Source organism: Dysidea avara, chromosome 8 (genome assembly GCF_963678975.1).
Source record: "Dysidea avara chromosome 8, odDysAvar1.4, whole genome shotgun sequence".
Lineage (NCBI taxonomy): Eukaryota > Metazoa > Porifera > Demospongiae > Dictyoceratida > Dysideidae > Dysidea > Dysidea avara.
In genome coordinates, this window is record NC_089279.1 from 244,785 (window position 1) to 265,976 (window position 21,192).

The 21,192-nt window shown below is 40.6% G+C and overlaps 5 protein-coding genes and 1 pseudogene across 5 annotated transcripts in view; 3 read left to right on the plus strand and 3 right to left on the minus strand.

Moving 5' to 3' along the window:
- Window positions 1-6,532: 6,532 nt before the first annotated feature.
- On the minus strand, window positions 6,533-7,453 carry LOC136263747 (6-phosphogluconolactonase-like). The gene has a single exon (XM_066058383.1). It carries the CDS (start codon window positions 7,428-7,430, stop codon window positions 6,660-6,662), a length of 771 nt encoding a protein of 256 aa, XP_065914455.1. The 5' UTR covers window positions 7,431-7,453; the 3' UTR covers window positions 6,533-6,659.
- LOC136263748 (CBY1-interacting BAR domain-containing protein 1-like) lies at window positions 6,550-9,089 on the plus strand. The gene is made up of 8 exons (XM_066058384.1): window positions 6,550-7,523; window positions 7,573-7,810; window positions 7,857-7,925; window positions 8,171-8,272; window positions 8,461-8,466; window positions 8,519-8,623; window positions 8,669-8,782; window positions 8,835-9,089. Exons 1-8 carry the CDS (start codon window positions 7,471-7,473, stop codon window positions 8,961-8,963), a joined length of 816 nt encoding a protein of 271 aa, XP_065914456.1. The 5' UTR covers window positions 6,550-7,470; the 3' UTR covers window positions 8,964-9,089.
- Window positions 8,982-10,913, minus strand: LOC136263743 (RNA-binding protein 12B-B-like). Its single transcript, XM_066058380.1, has one exon. The coding sequence runs from the start codon at window positions 10,686-10,688 to the stop codon at window positions 9,066-9,068; it is 1,623 nt and encodes a 540-aa protein (XP_065914452.1). The 5' UTR covers window positions 10,689-10,913; the 3' UTR covers window positions 8,982-9,065.
- On the plus strand, window positions 10,903-12,369 carry LOC136263745 (phenylalanine--tRNA ligase, mitochondrial pseudogene; annotated as a pseudogene).
- Window positions 12,225-14,702, minus strand: LOC136263746 (uncharacterized). Its single transcript, XM_066058382.1, has 2 exons — window positions 13,616-14,702; window positions 12,225-12,601 (listed from the first exon to the last, which is right to left on the minus strand). The coding sequence occupies exons 1-2, from the start codon at window positions 14,613-14,615 to the stop codon at window positions 12,372-12,374; spliced, it is 1,230 nt and encodes a 409-aa protein (XP_065914454.1). The 5' UTR covers window positions 14,616-14,702; the 3' UTR covers window positions 12,225-12,371.
- LOC136263740 (epithelial splicing regulatory protein 1-like) overlaps window positions 14,684-21,192 on the plus strand; it is a 37,302-nt gene continuing 30,793 nt past the window's right edge. Inside the window, exons 1-2 of the mRNA XM_066058373.1 lie at window positions 14,684-14,861; window positions 15,915-16,040. Of these exons, the coding sequence (XP_065914445.1) occupies window positions 14,718-14,861; window positions 15,915-16,040 (270 nt within the window). The 5' untranslated portion in view covers window positions 14,684-14,717. The remainder of the gene's footprint in view (window positions 14,862-15,914; window positions 16,041-21,192) is intronic.

Below are 21,192 nucleotides of genomic sequence, written 5' to 3' on the forward strand. Positions count from 1 at the left end.
GTGTGTATGGTAGTGTGTATGGTAGTGTGTATGGTAGTGTGTATGGTAGTGTGTATGGTAGTGTGTATGGTAGTGTGTATGGTAGTGTGTATGGTAGTGGGTATGGTAGTGTGTATGGTACTGTGTATGGTAGTGTGTATGGTAGTGTGTATGGTAGTGTGTATGGTAGTGTGTATGGTAGTGGGTATGGTAGTGTGTATGGTACTGTGTATGGTAGTGTGTATGGTAGTGGGTATGGTAGTGTGTATGGTAGTGTGTATGGTACTGTGTATGGTAGTGTGTATGGTAGTGTGTATGGTAGTGTGTATGGTACTGTGTATGGTAGTGTGTATGGTAGTGTGTATGGTAGTGTGTATGGTAGTGTGTATGGTAGTGTGTATGGTAGTGTGTATGGTAGTGTGTATGGTAGTGTGTATGGTAGTGTGTATGGTAGTGTGTATGGTAGTGTGTATGGTAGTGTGTATGGTAGTGTGTATGGTAGTGGGTATGGTAGTGTGTATGGTACTGTGTATGGTAGTGTGTATGGTAGTGGGTATGGTAGTGTGTATGGTAGTGTGTATGGTAGTGTGTATGGTACTGTGTATGGTAGTGTGTATGGTAGTGTGTATGGTAGTGTGTATGGTAGTGTGTATGGTAGTGTGTATGGTACTGTGTATGGTACTGTGTATGGTAGTGTGTATGGTAGTGTGTATGGTAGTGTGTATGGTAGTGTGTATGGTAGTGTGTATGGTACTGTGTATGGTAGTGGGTATGGTAGTGTGTATGGTACTGTGTATGGTAGTGTGTATGGTAGTGGGTATGGTAGTGTGTATGGTAGTGTGTATGGTACTGTGTATGGTAGTGTGTATGGTAGTGTGTATGGTAGTGTGTATGGTAGTGTGTATGGTAGTGTGTATGGTAGTGTGTATGGTACTGTGTATGGTAGTGTGTATGGTAGTGTGTATGGTAGTGTGTATGGTAGTGGGTATGGTAGTGTGTATGGTACTGTGTATGGTAGTGTGTATGGTAGTGTGTATGGTAGTGTGTATGGTAGTGTGTATGGTAGTGTGTATGGTAGTGGGTATGGTAGTGTGTATGGTACTGTGTATGGTAGTGTGTATGGTAGTGGGTATGGTAGTGTGTATGGTAGTGTGTATGGTACTGTGTATGGTACTGTGTATGGTAGTGTGTATGGTAGTGTGTATGGTAGTGTGTATGGTAGTGTGTATGGTAGTGTGTATGGTAGTGTGTATGGTAGTGTGTATGGTAGTGTGTATGGTACTGTGTATGGTAGTGTGTATGGTAGTGTGTATGGTAGTGTGTATGGTAGTGGGTATGGTAGTGTGTATGGTACTGTGTATGGTAGTGTGTATGGTAGTGTGTATGGTAGTGTGTATGGTAGTGTGTATGGTAGTGTGTATGGTAGTGGGTATGGTAGTGTGTATGGTACTGTGTATGGTAGTGTGTATGGTAGTGGGTATGGTAGTGTGTATGGTAGTGTGTATGGTACTGTGTATGGTAGTGTGTATGGTAGTGTGTATGGTAGTGTGTATGGTAGTGTGTATGGTAGTGTGTATGGTAGTGTGTATGGTAGTGTGTATGGTAGTGTGTATGGTACTGTGTATGGTAGTGTGTATGGTAGTGTGTATGGTAGTGTGTATGGTAGTGGGTATGGTAGTGTGTATGGTAGTGTGTATGGTAGTGTGTATGGTAGTGTGCATGCTACTTTATAGCTATCAGAAACATGCAGATGATCTTATATACTCAGTTAAGTGTGGATAACTGACAGTTTACAGCACTATTGTGTAAACAAGCAAGAAGGGCAATTACATGGTAGCTAGTAAGTGTTCTAACTGAATTATACATATACTGCTTGTGCAAAGCTAACAACTAAAAAATGAACTTCGTAAGTGTCATCAGTTGTGCAACATGTCCCCTCACTGTTTTTGCATCTTTATCTGCTACACTCTTCTTCTTTTGAGGATCCAATTTCTTGTTTACATACTGTAAATAGTATCACCACTCACATTCATCACACTGGACCTGCAGCACAAATTAATGTGGATGTTGTTAACTTTAAAGTATTCAGATAAGAGTAGCTAAATACATTGTCTTCCTATCCACAAGCATGACAGTAAGTAGTGAGTGGCTACAACACACTTAACAATACATAATACACTGAATTATTAGGACTCATGAACTCACCATAACATCTCTGCCATGTTATGTTGTTCTACTTCATCTCAGTAGGCAATGCACATGCCTCATTCAATAGCAAAGATTTTACAGTTAAAAAGAATTTATTGTGCACAATTAATTACTATACACATCAGTCTTAGAGCAGGGCCGGAGCCCATGGACCGGCCGGACCACTTTTCAGCTACTTGAATTTGAAAAAAGATCGAGGTACTCTAATAGAACAGTCATCATAATAGAACAGTCATCGCAATATTCTAATAGAGCATTTGGTATAGAATCTAGCCACTGTTCTACTTAGTCTAAGCCATCACATCTATGTTAATTGTCCTCAAATCACCTAAAAGTTCCAGTTTGCCATATGCATTGCACTGCTTTGGGCTAATTGATCACGCATGTGAGCATGTCATGCATGCATTAGTAGTTAGAAACCCAGTGACTTCTGTAGACTATCTCAAAGAACTAAGCTTTCACTGAAACTTTGAAAGTAAAATTAGCTATGAAATTGAATTGATTGGCACTGTAGTACGAAATTACCGGTATATATCCTTAATGTTAGTAAAAAGGAGAAAGAGGCTTTGCAAGTAAAATAGCTCCCAGATGCCATTTCAGAGCATCTATTTTCAAATTTTTCCTGAGGGAGCATCTCCCCAGATCCCCCTAACTGGGCATGCTGTATGTGCTTAGCTTAGTACATGTAGTTGAGTATCACATGATCTAAAAATCACATCAGATCAATAAGAAGTAGTATGACCTCCATTGCAGTCCATGGATGGCCAGACCACTCAAAATCTCTGGGCTCTGGCCCTGTCTTAGAGTAGCATGTCTAATAATGCTAAACTACAGCCAGAGATTTACATTAATTTGCAAACTGGAACAATTCTTTCTCTACAGTTAAATCTCTTTGCTACCTCCCTCAATGTTATTGTATCAGTATTCTCCAGATCTTCCTCTGTTTGCATGAGCAGTCATTGTATTGTACTTCTTGAGCTCATCTGATTGAAATTGTCTGCTCAACACTCCTTTAGTGTCACCATGTTCCGTTTTAAATGGAAGTGTACTAACAAATTAAAGCTAAACAATAGATTATCTAGCAACAATAGAGTAAGATATTTAATGAATTAATATATTATGCCTGAAAAAATTGGCTCTATTTGGATGCAAATTAATAGGGTTGCTATGTTTTAGCCAATCAGAATGCAGTATTTTTAATGTGTATATTTATATGGATAATTACATCAAATCTATATTATGTTTAGCTGCTACCTGTACTGGCTTAGTGTTTATATCACTTAAAAACATGTATCCAATAATATTCATTGAAAAATCATGAATATCAATATGCTGACACAGTGTTGGGAGTAACACGTTACATAATATTACTTTTGTGGTAACTAAGTAATATAATGAAATATGCTATAAAAACAGGTAATACAACTCAAGTTACTTTACTTACAGATGTAACACGTTACCAAAGTAATATAGTTACTGTAACGAATCTAATATTACATAATATTTTTACTACAAGTAACGAAGTTACTAATCTCCACTGAGTAACGCTTAGCCACAACAAAGTAATGAAGCCTACTGAATGAAGCTTATTCACTAGCTTCTTACTTATAACCAAGATTTACACATTGTCCAACGATGCAATCATGTCACATGATAAGGTGGTAGTTTCAAATGTGACAGCTTAAGTTTGTGGACACAAAGTAATATAATATGTAATACTATTATAGTTACTTTATTATATGGGTAATATGTAACTGTAACTAAATAGTTCAGTTACAAGTAATATGTAACTAGTTACTTTTACAAGTAATTTGCCCAACACTGCTGCCACAGTTCTACAGCCTTACAGAAATCAATTTCTTTTGTCCTAAATAATGCTTTAGAAGATCAAACACTTCAAGTTTCAGTTTCTGAGTAAGCTAGGCAAGGAGCATACTGTTTGGGCACTATGAACCCAAGCACATTTTTACAAAGTTTGTACTAGTGTAGAGAAGCCCCTAGTAGAGTTTTTGGGTGCTTAGTGCTTTTGGTAACCTATTGTACTCACACTTACACCTAAGATTGCTCCCAATGCATCCTGAGGCACTCTTATGTAAACTATTGCTTAAATTTTAATAGACAGAATGCGACTGTTTTATTAGGGTGGTTGACTGCTCTATTAGAGTATCTCAATCTGAACGTTTTGTACCTTTGCAAATCACTTAACCAGTTTCTGGAAACCCCCTAGAGCCACCCCTGAAAGCCACTAATGGTAGTGTACATTAGTCTAGACCTGGCATTTATATTCTGGAAACTCCCTCCCCGGCTTATAATTGAGATAGGTGTTTATTCAAATGCAGCTATAATGTGAGGAAATATGTTGTAGCCCTTCACTTGGTGCAAGCCATAAAAATGTGGTGATTCATGTGCTCACATGAACATACTGCAGTGCATATTTAGCTGAAAGGGAGACTATAAGGCATTTTCTAACCTACAGTGGTTCGAATAGATCTTGCGTGACAACAAAGTTGGATGGATGATGTCACATGGCTGTTAATTGTCCTGAAATTTAAAGCGATTTGATTGGTTGAAAACATTGCACGTGATTTCTGTTTTAAATCTATTGGAACCATTGTAGCATACATTGTTTTACCAGCATTGCTAACTAAATTTTGAATTTTGTTTTTACAGGATTACTTCCTAATTCTGGCATGTCGTCTTTTCAACGCAATGCACAATGATTTCCTAACTATTAGATAAGCAGGTAACATGTTGGCTGCACAGGACCAGTTGACAAGCTTAAGTGAACAACTTCCTCCTCGTACAATGGGGACCAAAATGCAGTAACCGTTATGACCCAGTCTGGTTCTTATAGCTTTTCCAAATATCCAAGTTTCTACTGAGTAACAATTCATGCCAATGATCATTATGAAACCTAAACACTACCCATGAAAATACCAATGCAACTTTCATCCATGGAGTTTCATGGAGTTTCATGGAGTTTCATGATAGTAAAATGGACCAGTAGTGACTCATTAATCTATCGATTGAATCTACTGAAAACTTATAGCTACTTTACAATGTTATCCTCATGTTGACCAGGTTTACCTTGTTTACCAGGTTTACCTTGTTCACAAGGTAAATTATGATATGTGAAGTCATGTGCTAATTGGAAAGGCTATAAAGCTAACAAGTTGTCCTTTATCAAACAAATTTGTTCTGATGAGAGAAACTGTCCTCTATTATTCAAGCCAAAAGCTACCTCCCAATAGTATGTTTCTACACTTGGCCTGTAGTATGATCAGTCTCACATTGCTGAATCATTTTTCCTCCAGCTAGTACTGGTTAAGGTCAGTGACCTCATTAACACATGTTTGTAACACCTTATAGGCTTATACTGAGTAATTGGAAACAGTGGAAATGGAAACTGGAAACAGAAAGTGGAAACAGAAACAGTAAAATCGTAATATAAATGTACCCTAGACTAAAAACCCTTGTTTAGTGGCCACCTTTTCTTACAAAGACTATGCACCTCCATACAAAGACCACATTACAAAGACCACCTCTTCACTTTGTAATAATACACACTGGCATAATAGCCAACCATCTACTTCATAACACCTATAGGTCAGCTGCAAGTTCATCATCTCCTTATGAGACCTCATTTTACTTTGATACAGTACGTTACAGTGTACTAGCTACACTTCATTTGCATGGATTCTTTTTGTATAACGGAAATGATTAAATCGTCATATAAATGTACCCAGACTGAAACCTTTTTTGGTGGCCACCTCTTTAAGACCACATTACAATTATATCATGACCTTTTACAAAGACCACCTCTTCACATTGTTATAATAACTAAGTTCCAAACATCTATTTCATGACAGCTAGGTTAGAATGCTAGGTTCTTAAAGGTCAATGCTAGGCTCTTAAAGGTCAATGCTAGGCTCTTAAAGGTCAATGCTAGGCTCTTAAAGGTCATCATCTCCTTATGAGACATTACTTTCACTTACATGGACTATTATAATTTTTTTTGTATGACACATCATAACTAAGCAAAACAGATATATCCAGATGAAGTGTGGACCAAAGTAAGGGAGATGACATTGATCTCTTTCTGTGAGTCATAAATACATGTTTGGAGCTTATCAATATAATTATCGAGGTGGTCTTTGTAAAGAAGTGTTCCTTATAAAAGGTGACCATGAAGTGGTATGACCATTAAGTATGCCTTAACTATCTTTAGAACCTAATTACATGTGGTCTTTGCAAAGGTGAAGAGGTGACCTCTAAGTGAGGGTTTTACACTATAGGATTCACATTTTGATGAAGCTATGAAATAAGATGTTTTCCATTTCCACTGTTTCCAATTGTCCCAATTGGTGGGAACACTTGACATACATTATCTTATTATAGTGTATAAATCATGAACTTATCAACAATGAACACATTTGTGTGGTACAACAGAATTTCAGAAATAATTGTTCAGTTTATAAATTTGACTTGATCAAGCTAGCAGCTCCCTCATCCAGTATCCACAGTAACTTTCCATTGGTTGGCTTCACCAGTCCAGCTGGCAGTGGCTCTTTTCCATCATCTGGCTTCAGACACCCCTTAACTGCATCTGCCTTGCTAGCCCCAGTAGAGATGACGAACACATTTGAAGCATTGTTCAGTACAGGGAAGGTCATAGTGATACGGCTGGGAGGAGGTTTGGGGGAGTCAGTGATAGGAATAATCAGCTTGCTATCCTCCTTTAGTCCAGGATGTCCAGGGAATAAGCTGCAAGTGTGTCCGTCAGGTCCCATCCCAAGTAATAGGAGGTCAAATGATGGAAGGTCATTTGGGTATAGTTTACGGATTTTAGCAGTGTAGTCCTCAGCAGCATCTTCTACTGACACAGAAGGGTCGATCAGGTATAGGTGGCTGGGGTCAACAGGCACGTGATCAAATAGCTCCCTCTTGTAAACGGCATACGTACTGTCATCACTATCAAAGGGCACGTGACGCTCGTCACAGTAAAATACGTGCCATTTAGGCCATTCAATGTCTTTCCTGTCCTTGAGCCCATGTGATAAAACTTTTGCCAAGCTTCCTCCGGATAGACCGATAGAGAAGAAGTCGTGATCTGTGATTGACTTAGTGGCTACTTCAACTACCGCATCACACAACGTCTTCTGAACCTCAGCGTCTGAAACCAGCACTGTGACAAACTCCATTTTGATAGCAGGATGCGCGTTATACAGAATACAATCAAACATCCAATTAATGCACGTTAGAGTTTAGTGGTTGCTACAACAAATGGCGCGCCAGTCACCAGTACACCAGCAGTCTGCAGAGCACATGAGAATCAGGTAGAGTATTACTCATTGGCATCATTAGTGATTATGTCTCCCTGTATAGCCTTGCAGCGGAGGAAAAATATTTAACGGACAAAATAAATAGCGTTGAGAAGCACTTCGCAGCGCTGCACACAAACATCAGCGGCATGATAAGGAAGACAGCAAGGCTACGTGATAAAGGAGACGTGTTGGCTAAGGGAATAAACGAGTTTGCAGACGAGGAACACTCACCAGTCGGACAAAAACTCAAAGCTATTGGTGAGTGTTTTGCTGCACTTGAAGACTTCAGACAAGCTAAGGTAAACATCCTCTCCAAGTAATGGTGTGTTACATCAACTATTGAAGATTGACAGAATGGAGGCTAAAGTGTTACGACCACTGAACGATTATGACACAGTGTGCAGGAAGGCCAAGGTGTGTAGTACCAACATTATTGGGTAGGTAGTGGTAACTGGCCTGGGGTCAATATTAAACATTAACAGTTCAAACAGATATCAGTATGTAGGTTACATGTAAGCATTCTTCTGGTGATCTTAGAGATGTGCAACATTGACAGTAAATTGTAGAGCCTTCTTAACTAATAAGCCAACACTGGGCACCATGCTTAATTGTGTAGTCATGTCATACAATGCATGAACACTCCAATCATGTTGTTACAGGAGGAACTACAGATCAGTCATGGTGCTAGAGAGAAGGAATTGAACAAACAGAGAACAGTGGATAGGGCACGTGTCCGTGATCCATCCAACAGACAAAAGATTGTATCCTTATTGGGAGCAGTAGCTAATAGACTTATCTGTATGTGTATTCCCCCATATTCAAAATCTCATCGACTTGTCACAACCCATACCTTTAGTAGTACATAAAGTTCTTTGATCATCTCAGGTGTCAATAGCCCTCACTTATCCCTTGTAACATTATGAAATATTTCTCCTTAACTATTGTACAGTCTCAGGTACACTGGATGTAGATAGTTTAGTGTATGTCATCCTTGGCTCCATTCCCAGTTTGAGTCTTCCCTCCAAAAGGCCAAAATTGAGTGTCTACGAACAACAACTGCTTTTGAAGATTACATGGAGAAATTTGAGCTCAAGAAGGTCCAAGACATGAAGGTACACCATTACCCTGTGTACTCTTGTCACTTCCATCCTTCACAGACCATCCTCGGTGAATACATGCACTCACAAATGACATTTCATGCTAAAGCACTTGAGCTCTACACCATAGCATACCAGAACCTTCACGGTATTAGTGAACAAGAAGAAACTGAAGTAAGTCTTCCTCTTTGTATAGCTAAAGGAACAAACTTTACTAACCTTGTAGGCATTCCGGCAGGGGCTACACCCTCAGAAGAGGAGATCTAGTACAACTGCTCCAGATGGGTCACTGCTCCACAGAACTACATCAGATCCTTCACTGTCAGGCTCTATGCACAGATCAGAATTGTACTAGCTTACCCTATTACAATAGTTCCCTTATAACACAATTATGTTGTTGATAATATCGTACATGTAGTAACTAATCACTAAACACAACACTGGTTCCTTCAATACTTTATACCAACTTCAATTCCACATATCTTCCTCCTATGTATCCTTTGTTGAGCTGCCGTGCTGCTAGTTTCGCTGTGTCAGCATCTAAGAAAGTGACAAATGCCTTCCCACTAGGGCTACCATCATCACGACATTGTATACGAACACTCTCGTATGTCAGGTTGTAGTTACGAAAGAAGTCCAAAATGTCACCAATAGTAGCCTCATAAGGCAATCCCTCCATTAGCACAATTCCTTTGGAAGATGATGACGACGAATAATGGCTGCTGATTGAAAGTGGTTGATCGTCGTATCCTCTTCTGCTGTGACTGCTGCTGGTATAAAGTGATGAAGATGTCATTCCTCGTTGAGTGTCGCTGACTTGTGCTGCTGTCTTCAGTAGCTCTAGTGCTAACAAGGGGTCTATCTCTGGCTCCCCCGTGCCACTATTCAGGCTTGTATCCAACTTGTTCCAGTCCCCAGAAGAGTTATCCAGGTATGATGATCCTTCGATGTAGCTTTCGTCACGATGACGTGATGAACGATGGTGGTCTCCACGATAATGTCTTCTTGTGTAGAACTGTTCTCCCTGATGTAATCCGTCATCGTCATCTTCATTATGATGACTGCTACGATGAACCTTCCTATCTGATCCATTGCTGCTGTGGTATCCTCCAGAACTGCTGTGACTTCTGTGTCCCCTGCTGTGATGTCTCTTGTGTCTTCCACCACTGTCATCCTCCAAGTCATGATGAACATATATATCCTTGTTCTCTCTATGTGGTAACTCATCTACTAACCATCCTACATCTTCGTTGTATCCTCCTAATCTGTGATCCTCCTCTTCAGCTCGGCCGCCATCTTCATTCCTGTGCACCCTTCGTTCACTCCTACTGTGGTACACTTTCCTATCGTTACTACTGCTAGTAGGTGTGTACGATTCTGTCCAGTTGTTCTTTGTGTCATTGTTTGGGAACTTCTTCAGGTAGTCCAACATTTCTTCCTTGCTACATCCACTCACCACCACACAGTTGTCTCCCATCAAACACCCATCTCTGTCTTTAGCCTTCGCACACTCGGCCTGATCCACAAACTCCACATATGCTGTTCCATTGTGTCTATCACTGTCTCCACAACACAAGTACACTCCTCCAGGCTGTATCCTACATCCACTGAAGAATCTGCGTACCTCCTTATATCCTTTCCTTGATGGTATTCCCATTACAAATACAACATTTGATCCTTCGTCAATATTTAACATTGGCGGTGAACCACTGTCATAGTTTAGTGGTGACCGATCTCGTACAGACCTTGCAGCAGCAGCTTCAGCTGACCTCAGCACATATATCGGCTTCTTCTGGTCCACTAAGGATTGTATCATGGTCATCTCCTCCAGACTGGACTTGGTCACTGACACATACTGGCTACCCATGTACCTATTATCCTGCAGTAATGCCAGGTCTATCTCGTTGGAATTCTTCAGTCGTAGAAAAGCGTACCCCGTAGAACGACCGTCTGGGTACCGTAACAAGTTGATATCTTTCTCCTTGATGTCCAGTTCTATGTAGAAATCCTTTATATCTTTTTTCGTCACGTCTAAAGAAAACCCTTTCAGTTTCACAATGTGTTCTCCTTCACTAGCCATCTTGTGAACGTGTCGGGTGTAGCGGGTATGTCGGGATATGGCTTGACAGGTAAATCAATGAAATTAATAATTTTCCGAACACACTTAGATATTCCTGTAATATCAGGAGCAAACAGGTGTAATTCTCCACCAATTCGCTGTTCCTCGTGGTCCTCCTGTGGTCCCTCGTGTGGTCCTTCCCTCTTGTCAATAAATATGGCGGAGTGAGTTACGTCACTAAGTGTACGCCCATTTTAGATAAATCACGTGAAATTATTCTAAGTTTTGGAGCAGTCAGTGTTGAAAAGCTGCAAGGGTTAAGAGCTATGTGGAGGTCGATGATATTAAGGAACTGGAGGAGCCATCATTGTGGACTCCGCTATATGCATTCACAACCGAAAACATTAGAAGTGTTGGGTCAGAGTTATGAGACTGATGAAATGACCAGTGTCTCTTCTACCATCTTGTCACGTGTTTCAAGGAAGCTACACCTGCAGTCTCTTCATCCAGTGAGCATCATCAAGGACAGGATTGTACATCACTTTCATAAGACCTACACTACTAGGACTGGAAATTCTCTCTTTGCTTCAATAGAGGATGTTAGCCCGGTAGTGACTGTGGAGCAGAACTTTGAAAGTTTACTAATCCCTCCTGGTCACCCAGCAAGGTCCAAGATTGATAATTACTACCTTAACTCAACATACATGTTGCGGTCCCACACGTCAGCACATGAGAGGGAGTTCATGAGGATGGGATTTGACCGTTACTTGCTAACAGGTGACGTATATCGTAGGGATGAGATTGACTCCAGTCATTATCCAGTATTTCACCAGATGGAAGGTGTTAGGTTGTTCACTGAAGAGGAGCTGTTTGCTGGAGCCAGAGATGATGACCTCAAACTGTTTAATGCACCATTGGACATGAAAGAGACACCTGATCATCAAGCTGAACATACGATGGATGCAGCAAAAATAATGGAAATGACACTAAAGAACTGCCTCACAAAACTAGTCCAATATTTGTTTGGAGATAATATTGAGACTCGCTGGCTACCCTGCTATTTCCCCTTCACTCACCCATCATATGAACTGGAGATCAAGTTCAGAGGGGAGTGGCTTGAGGTATTGGGATCAGGAATCCTAAGACAAGACATACTCCAATCCAGTGGGGTCGGCTATAAAGTTGGCTGGGCATTTGGTCTGGGGTTGGACCGTTTAGCCATGTTGCTATTCCAAATCCCGGACATCAGATTATTGTGGTCTGAAGACCCAAGATTCCTTGATCAGTTTAAGACTGTCAAAGTTGACCCACAAACTGACATCATGTTTACACCATTTAGCAAGTACCCAGCTTGTTATAAAGACATCTCCTTCTGGTTACAAGATGGCTTCACCCCTAATGACTTCTATGAGGTAGTGAGGTCAATTTGTGGTGATCTTGTTGAGGAGGTTAAACTGATTGATGAGTTCAAATCATCTGATGATAGGGTCAGCCATTGTTACAGAATACTCTATCGATCAATGGACAAGACTTTCACTAATGATGAGATTAACATGATACACAGCAAAGTTGCTGACTCAGTAGTGAACCAATTATCAGTAATACTACGATAAGAGTGATGTGATTGCACATGTACAAAATAGGAGAAATTACTACAAAAAGCAGCAAATGGTTGAAAACAGTATAAAATGTATGAATAAAATTCTATTCTAACAGATTGAGTAGTTGACAGGCTACTGCTGCAGCGTTCTGTTCAGCAGCTTTCTTTGATGCATGAGGTGAACTCTCGTATTTAGCACTCCGTCCATCAATAGACTTCACTGTTACCGTGGATACAAACCCTTCTTCACTGGCTTCAGTCCTGAACAATGGCAGAGGTAGTCGTTGTTTCTGTAGGTATTCTTGTAACAAGTTCTTGTATGATATTGGAGTATCTGTGAGTAACAGTAACAACATGACTACTACAACATGACCACTTGATAAACTGCCACCATTTTGATATCATTAGTACCCACTAGGGATGTCATGACAGAAAATTTTATATAATGTGTCATGGGTGTTTATGTCATGACATTACTTGTGCACTAAAAAAAAAAACTATCATAGGTGCTTGTACCTTTGATGAGGTCATGGTCATGTTGTCAGGTGGGCAACAACCAATATCAACCATTTGACAGATAAGCTGGACAATTGAATGTGAAATTCAACATTGAAGCAAACACTAAGTTATGTCACCCATGCAGCTAATTAGTTTACTGTTGCGTGTAACACCATTAACAACTCCCGGTAGAGCTTAGCTATTTTCAGATCGCTTGCAAAACATGTGTATTTAAAATGAGTAGATCAGGTTAATGGATTACTTTAAGATTATCCTACAGCACTTTTCAGCATCAGGTTTTGCTATTGACTGGTACAAACAAGTCTTGCTAGTTCAATATATTTACATCACAGGTCATCACGTTTCTGTTCTACATTTTTGCAAGAAACCTGAAATATATGGTAAGAAATTGTATGAAACATTCTGTCATTGTCTCCTCCTTATACAGTTAATTACAAGATGCTCACTGGAGATTAGACTTATGCATATGCTTCAGAGTAATGCACTTTTTGGTATTGTAACAGTCTTGAGTTGTTGGCAAGTACAAAACTGTATTCTGTGCTTAACTTAATCAGACTAAATGTACAGACTTTTCCTTTGTACAGAATAAAATCTTGTCATGCTCACTAAAAATCCCATTATGGTACAATTTGATTTTACATCACTTAACTATGTCCTCATGTAAGGACCAGTTAGTCTCAGGTGTATAGGGGGCTGTGAAATAGCAACAGAGGAGACAAGCCCAAACTACTTGCAAATGGTGAAAATTTAATAATTAGGACTTATAAATTTTATGTCAGACACAGCACATATCTACACCCCTTGGTCCCAAGTGTACACTAACAATTACCTGACATTTTCAGTGGTGCAGGACTAGCAGCCTTTAGTGTAGTGTCTGATGATAGGTATTTTATGGCTTCTCTTGCGGCAGCAGCTTCAGCAACCTTTTTGCTCCCTTGTACTGAGGAGCGAAATGACTTCCCATCCACCATCACTTCACTAATGTAGCCGACAGTACCAGGAGGGTACTCTGTTGTGTACTCGGGAGGGGGGAGTCCCTTCTTGTGGCATAAATGTTGTAACATATTCTTGTCACTGACTTTTGGTTTATCATCTACTGGAGATGAAGAGGTACCATTAGAGGATGGCTCTTGTTCTAGAGGATTAGTAATAGTCATCTTCTCCACATCATTTGATAACTGGGCTGTAACAGGATGTGACTGCTTAGTTGCAGGGAAGGAATTATTTGTAGTGGTGTTATCAACTAGTTTAGGGCTTGTCAACTTAGCTAGTACTCTCCTAGCTGTTTCTTGTTTGGCAGCCTCGTCACTGGAATAAGCGTCATCGTATGAGTACAATTTTCCATGTACCAGTACACCACATGTAGCCTGCTTACCACCTACAGTTTTGAGGTTGTATATCGGTTCAGTCCATCCTTGACTACAGCAGTAATCCTGCAGCTGTTCTGAAGGCTTGTCACCTTGATTACTTGGGGATACCTCTCTTGTGGTCTTGTTCAGATGCGCAGTGATTTCGCGTTGAGTTAAGGTAGGGATAACAACAGCTGGTTTATTCGTCTTTATATCACTGTTCCCTGTGGACCTGGCCGTATAGCTAGCTTGTTGACTCGCCGGCTGGTCACTGCTCTCTGCTGTAAAGTGACAAAGTGCAACTGCCGCCACGTCATCTTCAGCAGCTTTCTTCTTGCTATGAACTTGCTCCGACTTGAACTTCTGTTTACCAATCGTGAGATCACAAGTAAACCCGTCTTCTCGAGAGTTAGTGATGTACACAGGCAGCCCGAGAGCTCGCTTCTGTACCAGCTCGTTTAGTTTCGACTTGCTAGCCATGACTACTGGCCCGTAAATCAGTTAACCCGTACGGGGAAGCCGTATAATTGTAATGTCTTATTCTAACTAAAGCACCCCTAAGGTGGCACGTGCACGATATCAATGGCGGTGGACAACAGTGGCGGGTTCGATTATTTGGTCGCGTTTAATCTTCACACCTGTGGAGCAGTCGGTGATGAACTGGGATCGGATGAGTCTGATATTATTCTCATCGCCTGGGCTATTGTGGACACGAAACAAAACACGGTAGGAGGTTTGTAAAGCCACACAAGCGAATGTTCCACCGTAGCAGAACATCTGCTCGCGTGGCTGTAATTCCTTCTCGTTACTGAGCCATTCCTGTCATGCCGGGACCATTATGCTGTAGTGTAGCATGTTTGTGGAATGTGATGCCAGCTGTGTTATGTGTAGTGTATGATGTGTGCAGCCAATGCAGGCAATGATACTGTTGAACCCTCATGTTGGGATCTGCCTTGTTAGGAAAGTATCCCAATGTTAGGGAGGTATCCCAATGTTAGGGAGGTATCCCAATGTTAGGAAGGTATCCTAATGTTAGGGAGGTATCCCAATGTTAGGAAGGTATCCCAATTTTAGGGAGGTATCCCAATGTTAGGGAGGTATCCCAATGTTAGGAAGGTATCCCAATGTTAGGAAAGTATCCGGGAGGTATCCCATTGTTAGGGACTTATCCCAATGTTAGGGAGTTCTAACCTTGTGTATGATAAATGGGACATAGACAGTGCCCTGATCATCAAGATGTCAGAGTGCTGTAGATGTATCGAGGTGTCTCACTACTAGTACAGTAGCATTGTGTATCTTGTGGTCGAATGTGTAGTGAAATCATAGTGGTGTGCTGACCTTTGTGAAGTGGTCTTGTAAGTGAGGTGTAGAGAGGAGCTTTAAAGTTGACATGGCCACCATAGTGAGGTTGTTAATAAGTTGTTAAGATCACTTGAACACATTAGAGTCATTTGATGTGTGGATATTGTCACATTTGAGAGCCACTGGATGCTTTTAGATGATCAATGATCAGGACACTATTGGTCACAAGGTGTCCATATTATACTGGAACCTGTTAATGTGGACACTTGAGGACACCTACACATAATCCAGACAAAAAGTCCCAGAGTATCCCTTATTACATAAACTGAACTGGACACCCCAGACACTATTCACAAGCTATTGTCTGTGTGATGTTGTTTTACTGTTGACAATAATGTCATAACACACAATAATGTTATAACACACAATAATGTCATAGTAACCCACCTGGTACAATGTCATATCATTGCTACACAGACTCTGGCAGTGGATGAGATTTATGTTAAGCCATCAACTCAGCTGAACTTTGATGGACCATTACTATGTGGTGTGACAACTGACTTAATCAGAAATGCTGTACCCCTTGCTGCTGCCCTGGATAAGGTGTGACCTGTGTATGCCTGTCTGCTTTCCATGTGTTTGTCTGCCTGTGTATTTGTCCATGTGTATGTCTGTCTGTGTGTTTGTGTATGTCTGTCTGTGTGTTTGTCCATGTGTCTGTCTGCCTGTGTTAGTCCGTGTGTGTGTGTGTGTGTTTGTCCTTGTGTCTGTCTGTCTCTGTGTTAATAGATACTATACTAATAGCATGGGATTGGAAGGGCCTACTTTATTCCACGGACTGGACTGGACTCGTGGACTGGACTCGCGGACTGGACTGGACTCGCGGACTGAGCTAGGAAAAGCTTTTAAACAATAATCCAGGAATTATCCATCTCTTGCAACACTGGAGACAGCACTATCGATCTACAGCTGTGCTGCTTCTGGCTCCTCCTTACAAGTCATGACACTAGTGCATGCACTAATCAATTAGAATACACTTACGATAACGTGTATTCGCAGTGATAAAGCGTGACAGAGGCTATTGTTGTAGCGTACATGTTTTCCTTTGTCGCTTCAGTACTTAATACTACTGTTAGGGTTGTAGTGATGAGCCAGATTATTTGCATAGCCCCATCACCTTGCCTGGTGGTGCCACCTAGCTACCTGCTAAGAGTAATTACTGACTGATCTCTACAGCTGTTAACACTAGTGCTAAAGCAACAAAGGAAAACATCTACGCTACAAGAATAACCTTTATCACGCTGTATCACTGCTAGTACACATGTATTGTAAGTGTATTCTAATTAATTAGTGCATGCGCTAGTGTCATGACTTATAAGGAAGAGCCAGCAGCAGCACAGTTGTAGCTCGACAGTGGTGTCTCCAGTGTTGCAAGAGATGGATAATTCCTGAATTATTGTTTAAAAGCTGTTTCCAGCTCAGTCCGCGAGTCCAGTCCAGTCCGCGAGTCCAGTCCAGTCTGCGAGTCCAGTCCAGTCCGCGAGTCCAGTCCAGTCCGCGAGTCCAGTCCAGTCCGCGAGTCCAGTCCAGTCCGCGAGTCCAGTCCAGTCCGCGAGTCCAGTCCAGTCCGCGAGTCCAGTCCAGTCCGCGAGTCCAGTCCAGTCCGCGAGTCCAGTCCAGTCCACCAGTCCAGTCCGTGGAATAAAGTAGGCTGGATTGGAAGCTCCGTTCATGGACTCAATATAATGTGTACATTCCAAATAAGCACTCCTCGTAGTTTTGCAGATTTGTTTTTCAGTTGGCAAAAGGCTACAAAAGTCTGTTTATTTAGATGCTAACTTCGCGAAGAACCGAGGTAAGCATATAGGATGATATATGAGCATGCAATTCAGCTCAAATTGTCTTGTAGCACTTGTAAATTGGGTAACAGTAACACCACAAAACCGTATTGTGTGCACTTTGCCAGATCTTTGAAGACATACAGTGAAAAGTAATTGAGCCTTTCCAGAAGTTTTTAAACCAAACATGCACCCACAGCTGGCCTTCGGCTGGCTGTGGGCGCGCGCCTGGTTTACTGAAATTGTTTTTGTAAAAGTCTGTGTGTGTGTACCTATCTACATATCTACCTATCTATGTTTGTCCGTATGCACCCACGTGAACAAAATTGTTAAATAATGGTAAAAGCAGCTTTTACGTAAGAAGTAAAAGCGAAATGAAGTCTATTAAACTTCTGCACAGGTGAACTTTGCTCTGAGGTGGTTTCTTTTCGGTGGACTGAAATAAGGGTGTAGTGACTTTCCTCAGACTTTGTAAACTACCTTCCCTTTGAGGTTTTCAGGCGTTTAACAACTGAAAAACAATGGTGCAGGCCTTGTACACTACCAGGAATAGCCTATTGTTTCGAGTTGAAAGGGGGCGTATCCCTTACGTATGCGAACGAGAATGAAGAGTAGCTTTGAGGCTTTGTCAAGAGAATTTGTGGGGAAAAACACGATAGTCAAACTATAAAAGATATTTCTGTGCGTAATATCTTCAGTTGGTAAAAGTGGTTTGTTTAAAAGCGCTTCCTTAGCAGTGCATAGCAACGTAATTGAACGAATTACAGAAATTTCATGAATTACGAAATACGAGAATTAGCTAATATTATTGTACAACCCAAAACTACCCTATTGTAAAATAGTAATTCATAGTTGGTTAATTCATAGTAGCATATAGTTAATTCCAGATGAGTTAGCTAGCTGCATGGCGACTGGTTTTTAGAAGTGGCACAACATCAACTTGTTAGTGCTAACCAAGGGAGAGGTCACATAGTTTGTGTACCTGTTTCAGGTATTTCTAGGCATCCTCCACTGAAATTATGGCGAAGCTAAGTGATTAGAGAGTGGCTTAGTGTGGCAATTACGTTTCTTTGTTTTATACAGACGAACTTACAGCTCATGGAACAGTTGCCAAATCCTGTCCTGTGATAATAGAGCATAACTACCAAGATAGCGATGTAACTAACGACATGATGCAACCGTCAGTTCATTTCAGGTTAATTACTTCCGGTACAACGAGAAGTGCTGGCACATAAAGCAGATCTTCCAATTCCATGTTATTGGTTTTTGTCTGTGAGTGTGTGTATGTGTATGTGTGTGAGATATGACACGTTAAGTGCTACCAAAAGAATTTTATGCTGATAAAAGCTTTCAGTTGGCACCTAGTTTCAATTGCTTTTAACTGCTCTATATAAATCATGTGAGTATGTTGTAACTCCTCTGGTGTACATGCGTGTGTGTGTATGTGTGTAGTACACAGGTGTACAGTGTAGTATTACCCAGTGCTTGAAATAAGCAGACAAAAATGCTAGGACATAGCACTTAAACTAAACTATTTTTGATCAGACATTTGTAAAACTTGTTCAGACATTGAATACTTTTACATTAAATTATTATATTAGTCTGACATGTCTGATATGTATTTGTCTGGGTAAATTTTATATCAATTTTGGTTGGTCTGACCATAATAGAACATGTTCGGACAAACACCAATTTTGGTCAGAAAATGTCAGATGTCCGACCATTATTTCAAGCACTGTTACTACTCTGCCTATTGGGAATAGTACGGATCATTCTCTTATTTTACTAGAAACCTTACGACAGCTCAACTAAACATGGCCTGCAATGTGTAGGTTAGGGACATAGCACGAGGATCTTCATGGAGTTAAAAACCAAGGTGAAGCCGAAGTTTTAAAACATGAAGATTCGAGGGTGTGGTCTCTAACCAACTCAGAAAATGAAAGTGTTTTATATGGGCATATAGGTGGAGTTATTGTGGAATTGGATGAGATGTCGTTTTAAAATTGTCACACAAACTTAACATTAGTGCGGGCGGAACATATTTTCATTGAAGAGCTGAAGAGAAATTGAAGTTCTGAAAAAGGGATGCTTACATGCCCCTCCATAATCTATGTGAAGATGGATGCTAATATCTTGGCAATTCAGTTGCTGCCATTGCACATGCCATGGCATCACAGCAGTGTGAAGAGCAAGTGAATTAACATAACAGATGGCTTTAGCAATTACGATGACAATGAGTTGTCGCTAGTTGTATTTCTGGTGCACTGCAGTATAAAGACCAGGCTCGGTTTAGTGTATGGACCACACTCACATTACAAATAATGCAACATAACTATTCTACAAAGAAGCATACCCATCTAGGTCTCTGGTAAAGAAGGCGAAACGTGCTTAAAAACACTAGAAAACAGATGGGCACTAAATAGAATTTCCCGTGATATTACTTCTCTGTTCATTGGGACAAACATAGCTACAACATTAGATGATACCGAATTGCTTTAGATATGCGAATAAAAGGAATAGAGTGATCAAACTCGTGTTGGCTTGGGTGACTGCAGGCTATTAGCCTGTAATATGTTTGGGAGAGCATAGTTGATGGTTGAAAATGAGATTTGCAGTGCTTGAGGTCTTTTCTTCCAGGTTTTAACCCTTACATCCGCATACGCCGATATATCAGCGTTTTTTTTATAAAGCTCAAAATGCACACAATTATTATTACCAGTGGATGAATGTGTGATGGCTTCTGTACTGGCATTATATGAAGCTTGTCTAATAAGATTAGTACAAAAACCACCTATCACTGGAAAGTATATTCATTGGGCTACTTAGACAGCGATGAATAACCATTGTAACAACATTCACTCACTTGTTATGACAAGCTGAAGATCGACGTCTGGTTTCCCCTACCTCGTGAACGCATGGTCTGGTAGCCATTTTTATGAATGTCTGACTCACGTGAGCTTTTTATGCCGTGATTTTCCAATGATTGGTGAATCTACTAGCGTTTATTTCAGCTCGATACAGTGAACTGGGACAGAGTTATGATCCATTTTCTGGAGGTATATATTGGCATGTGTGTTTTAATTGCGTGCATGTTGTTTCTTGGCGAGTTTTGTCCCCATGCATTTGTTGTAGGGTAAATCCCTAGGTATCATATTACACCACGAATATAGTGGCACAAATTGCGTAGCCATAGAGTTATTAGTTCAACAGCTACCACGTTTTGTTTGAGACCATGTGTAAAAGCCGATTTATCGACGTATGGGTTTTCAGTGCTTTGTTGCAAAAAATTATGTGTGGGTTTAAGGGTTAAGACCTCATTATCTCCCAATGATCAAAGTATTCAATGTGTACCATTTTCTAAGTGTTGTTAGACTAATCACTTAGCATTGTTGTGTTGAACAACGCGACAGTGTGTTCACAGAACTTGTTTGTCACCAAACAAACTGAACATTCTTGTAACAAATGTGACCATCTCAGCAGAAACTTGCACACTTTCTGTATTTCTCTTTAGTGTCCAAGGAATGGATCACCATAGTTTCAGCTTATAGTGGTTAGTAGTTTTGGAACAATAGCACTAGACAGTAAGAAGAGCAAGTAGTGACTATGCTGAAAATAAACTACAGGCACTCACATTCATATATAGACATAAGTTTTGGTCTGCAAAGTTGGAATTTGGCATAAAATGTCTACCATGGATTGGCAGATCCACCAAACTATAGTTTAGCCTATTATACACTGGAACATCCAAGTATGGAGGTATTTCAAATGAAGTGATGATGGATCTTGTTGTCAATGTCTGGTACATTTATGCAAGTAAGAGGAACGAAACAAAAAATAACTCTCCATGAGCAAGCAAATGAGATGCTGTAGGGGGGGGGGGGGGGGGGTTAATTGATTTGATACTTCTTCCAAGTAAT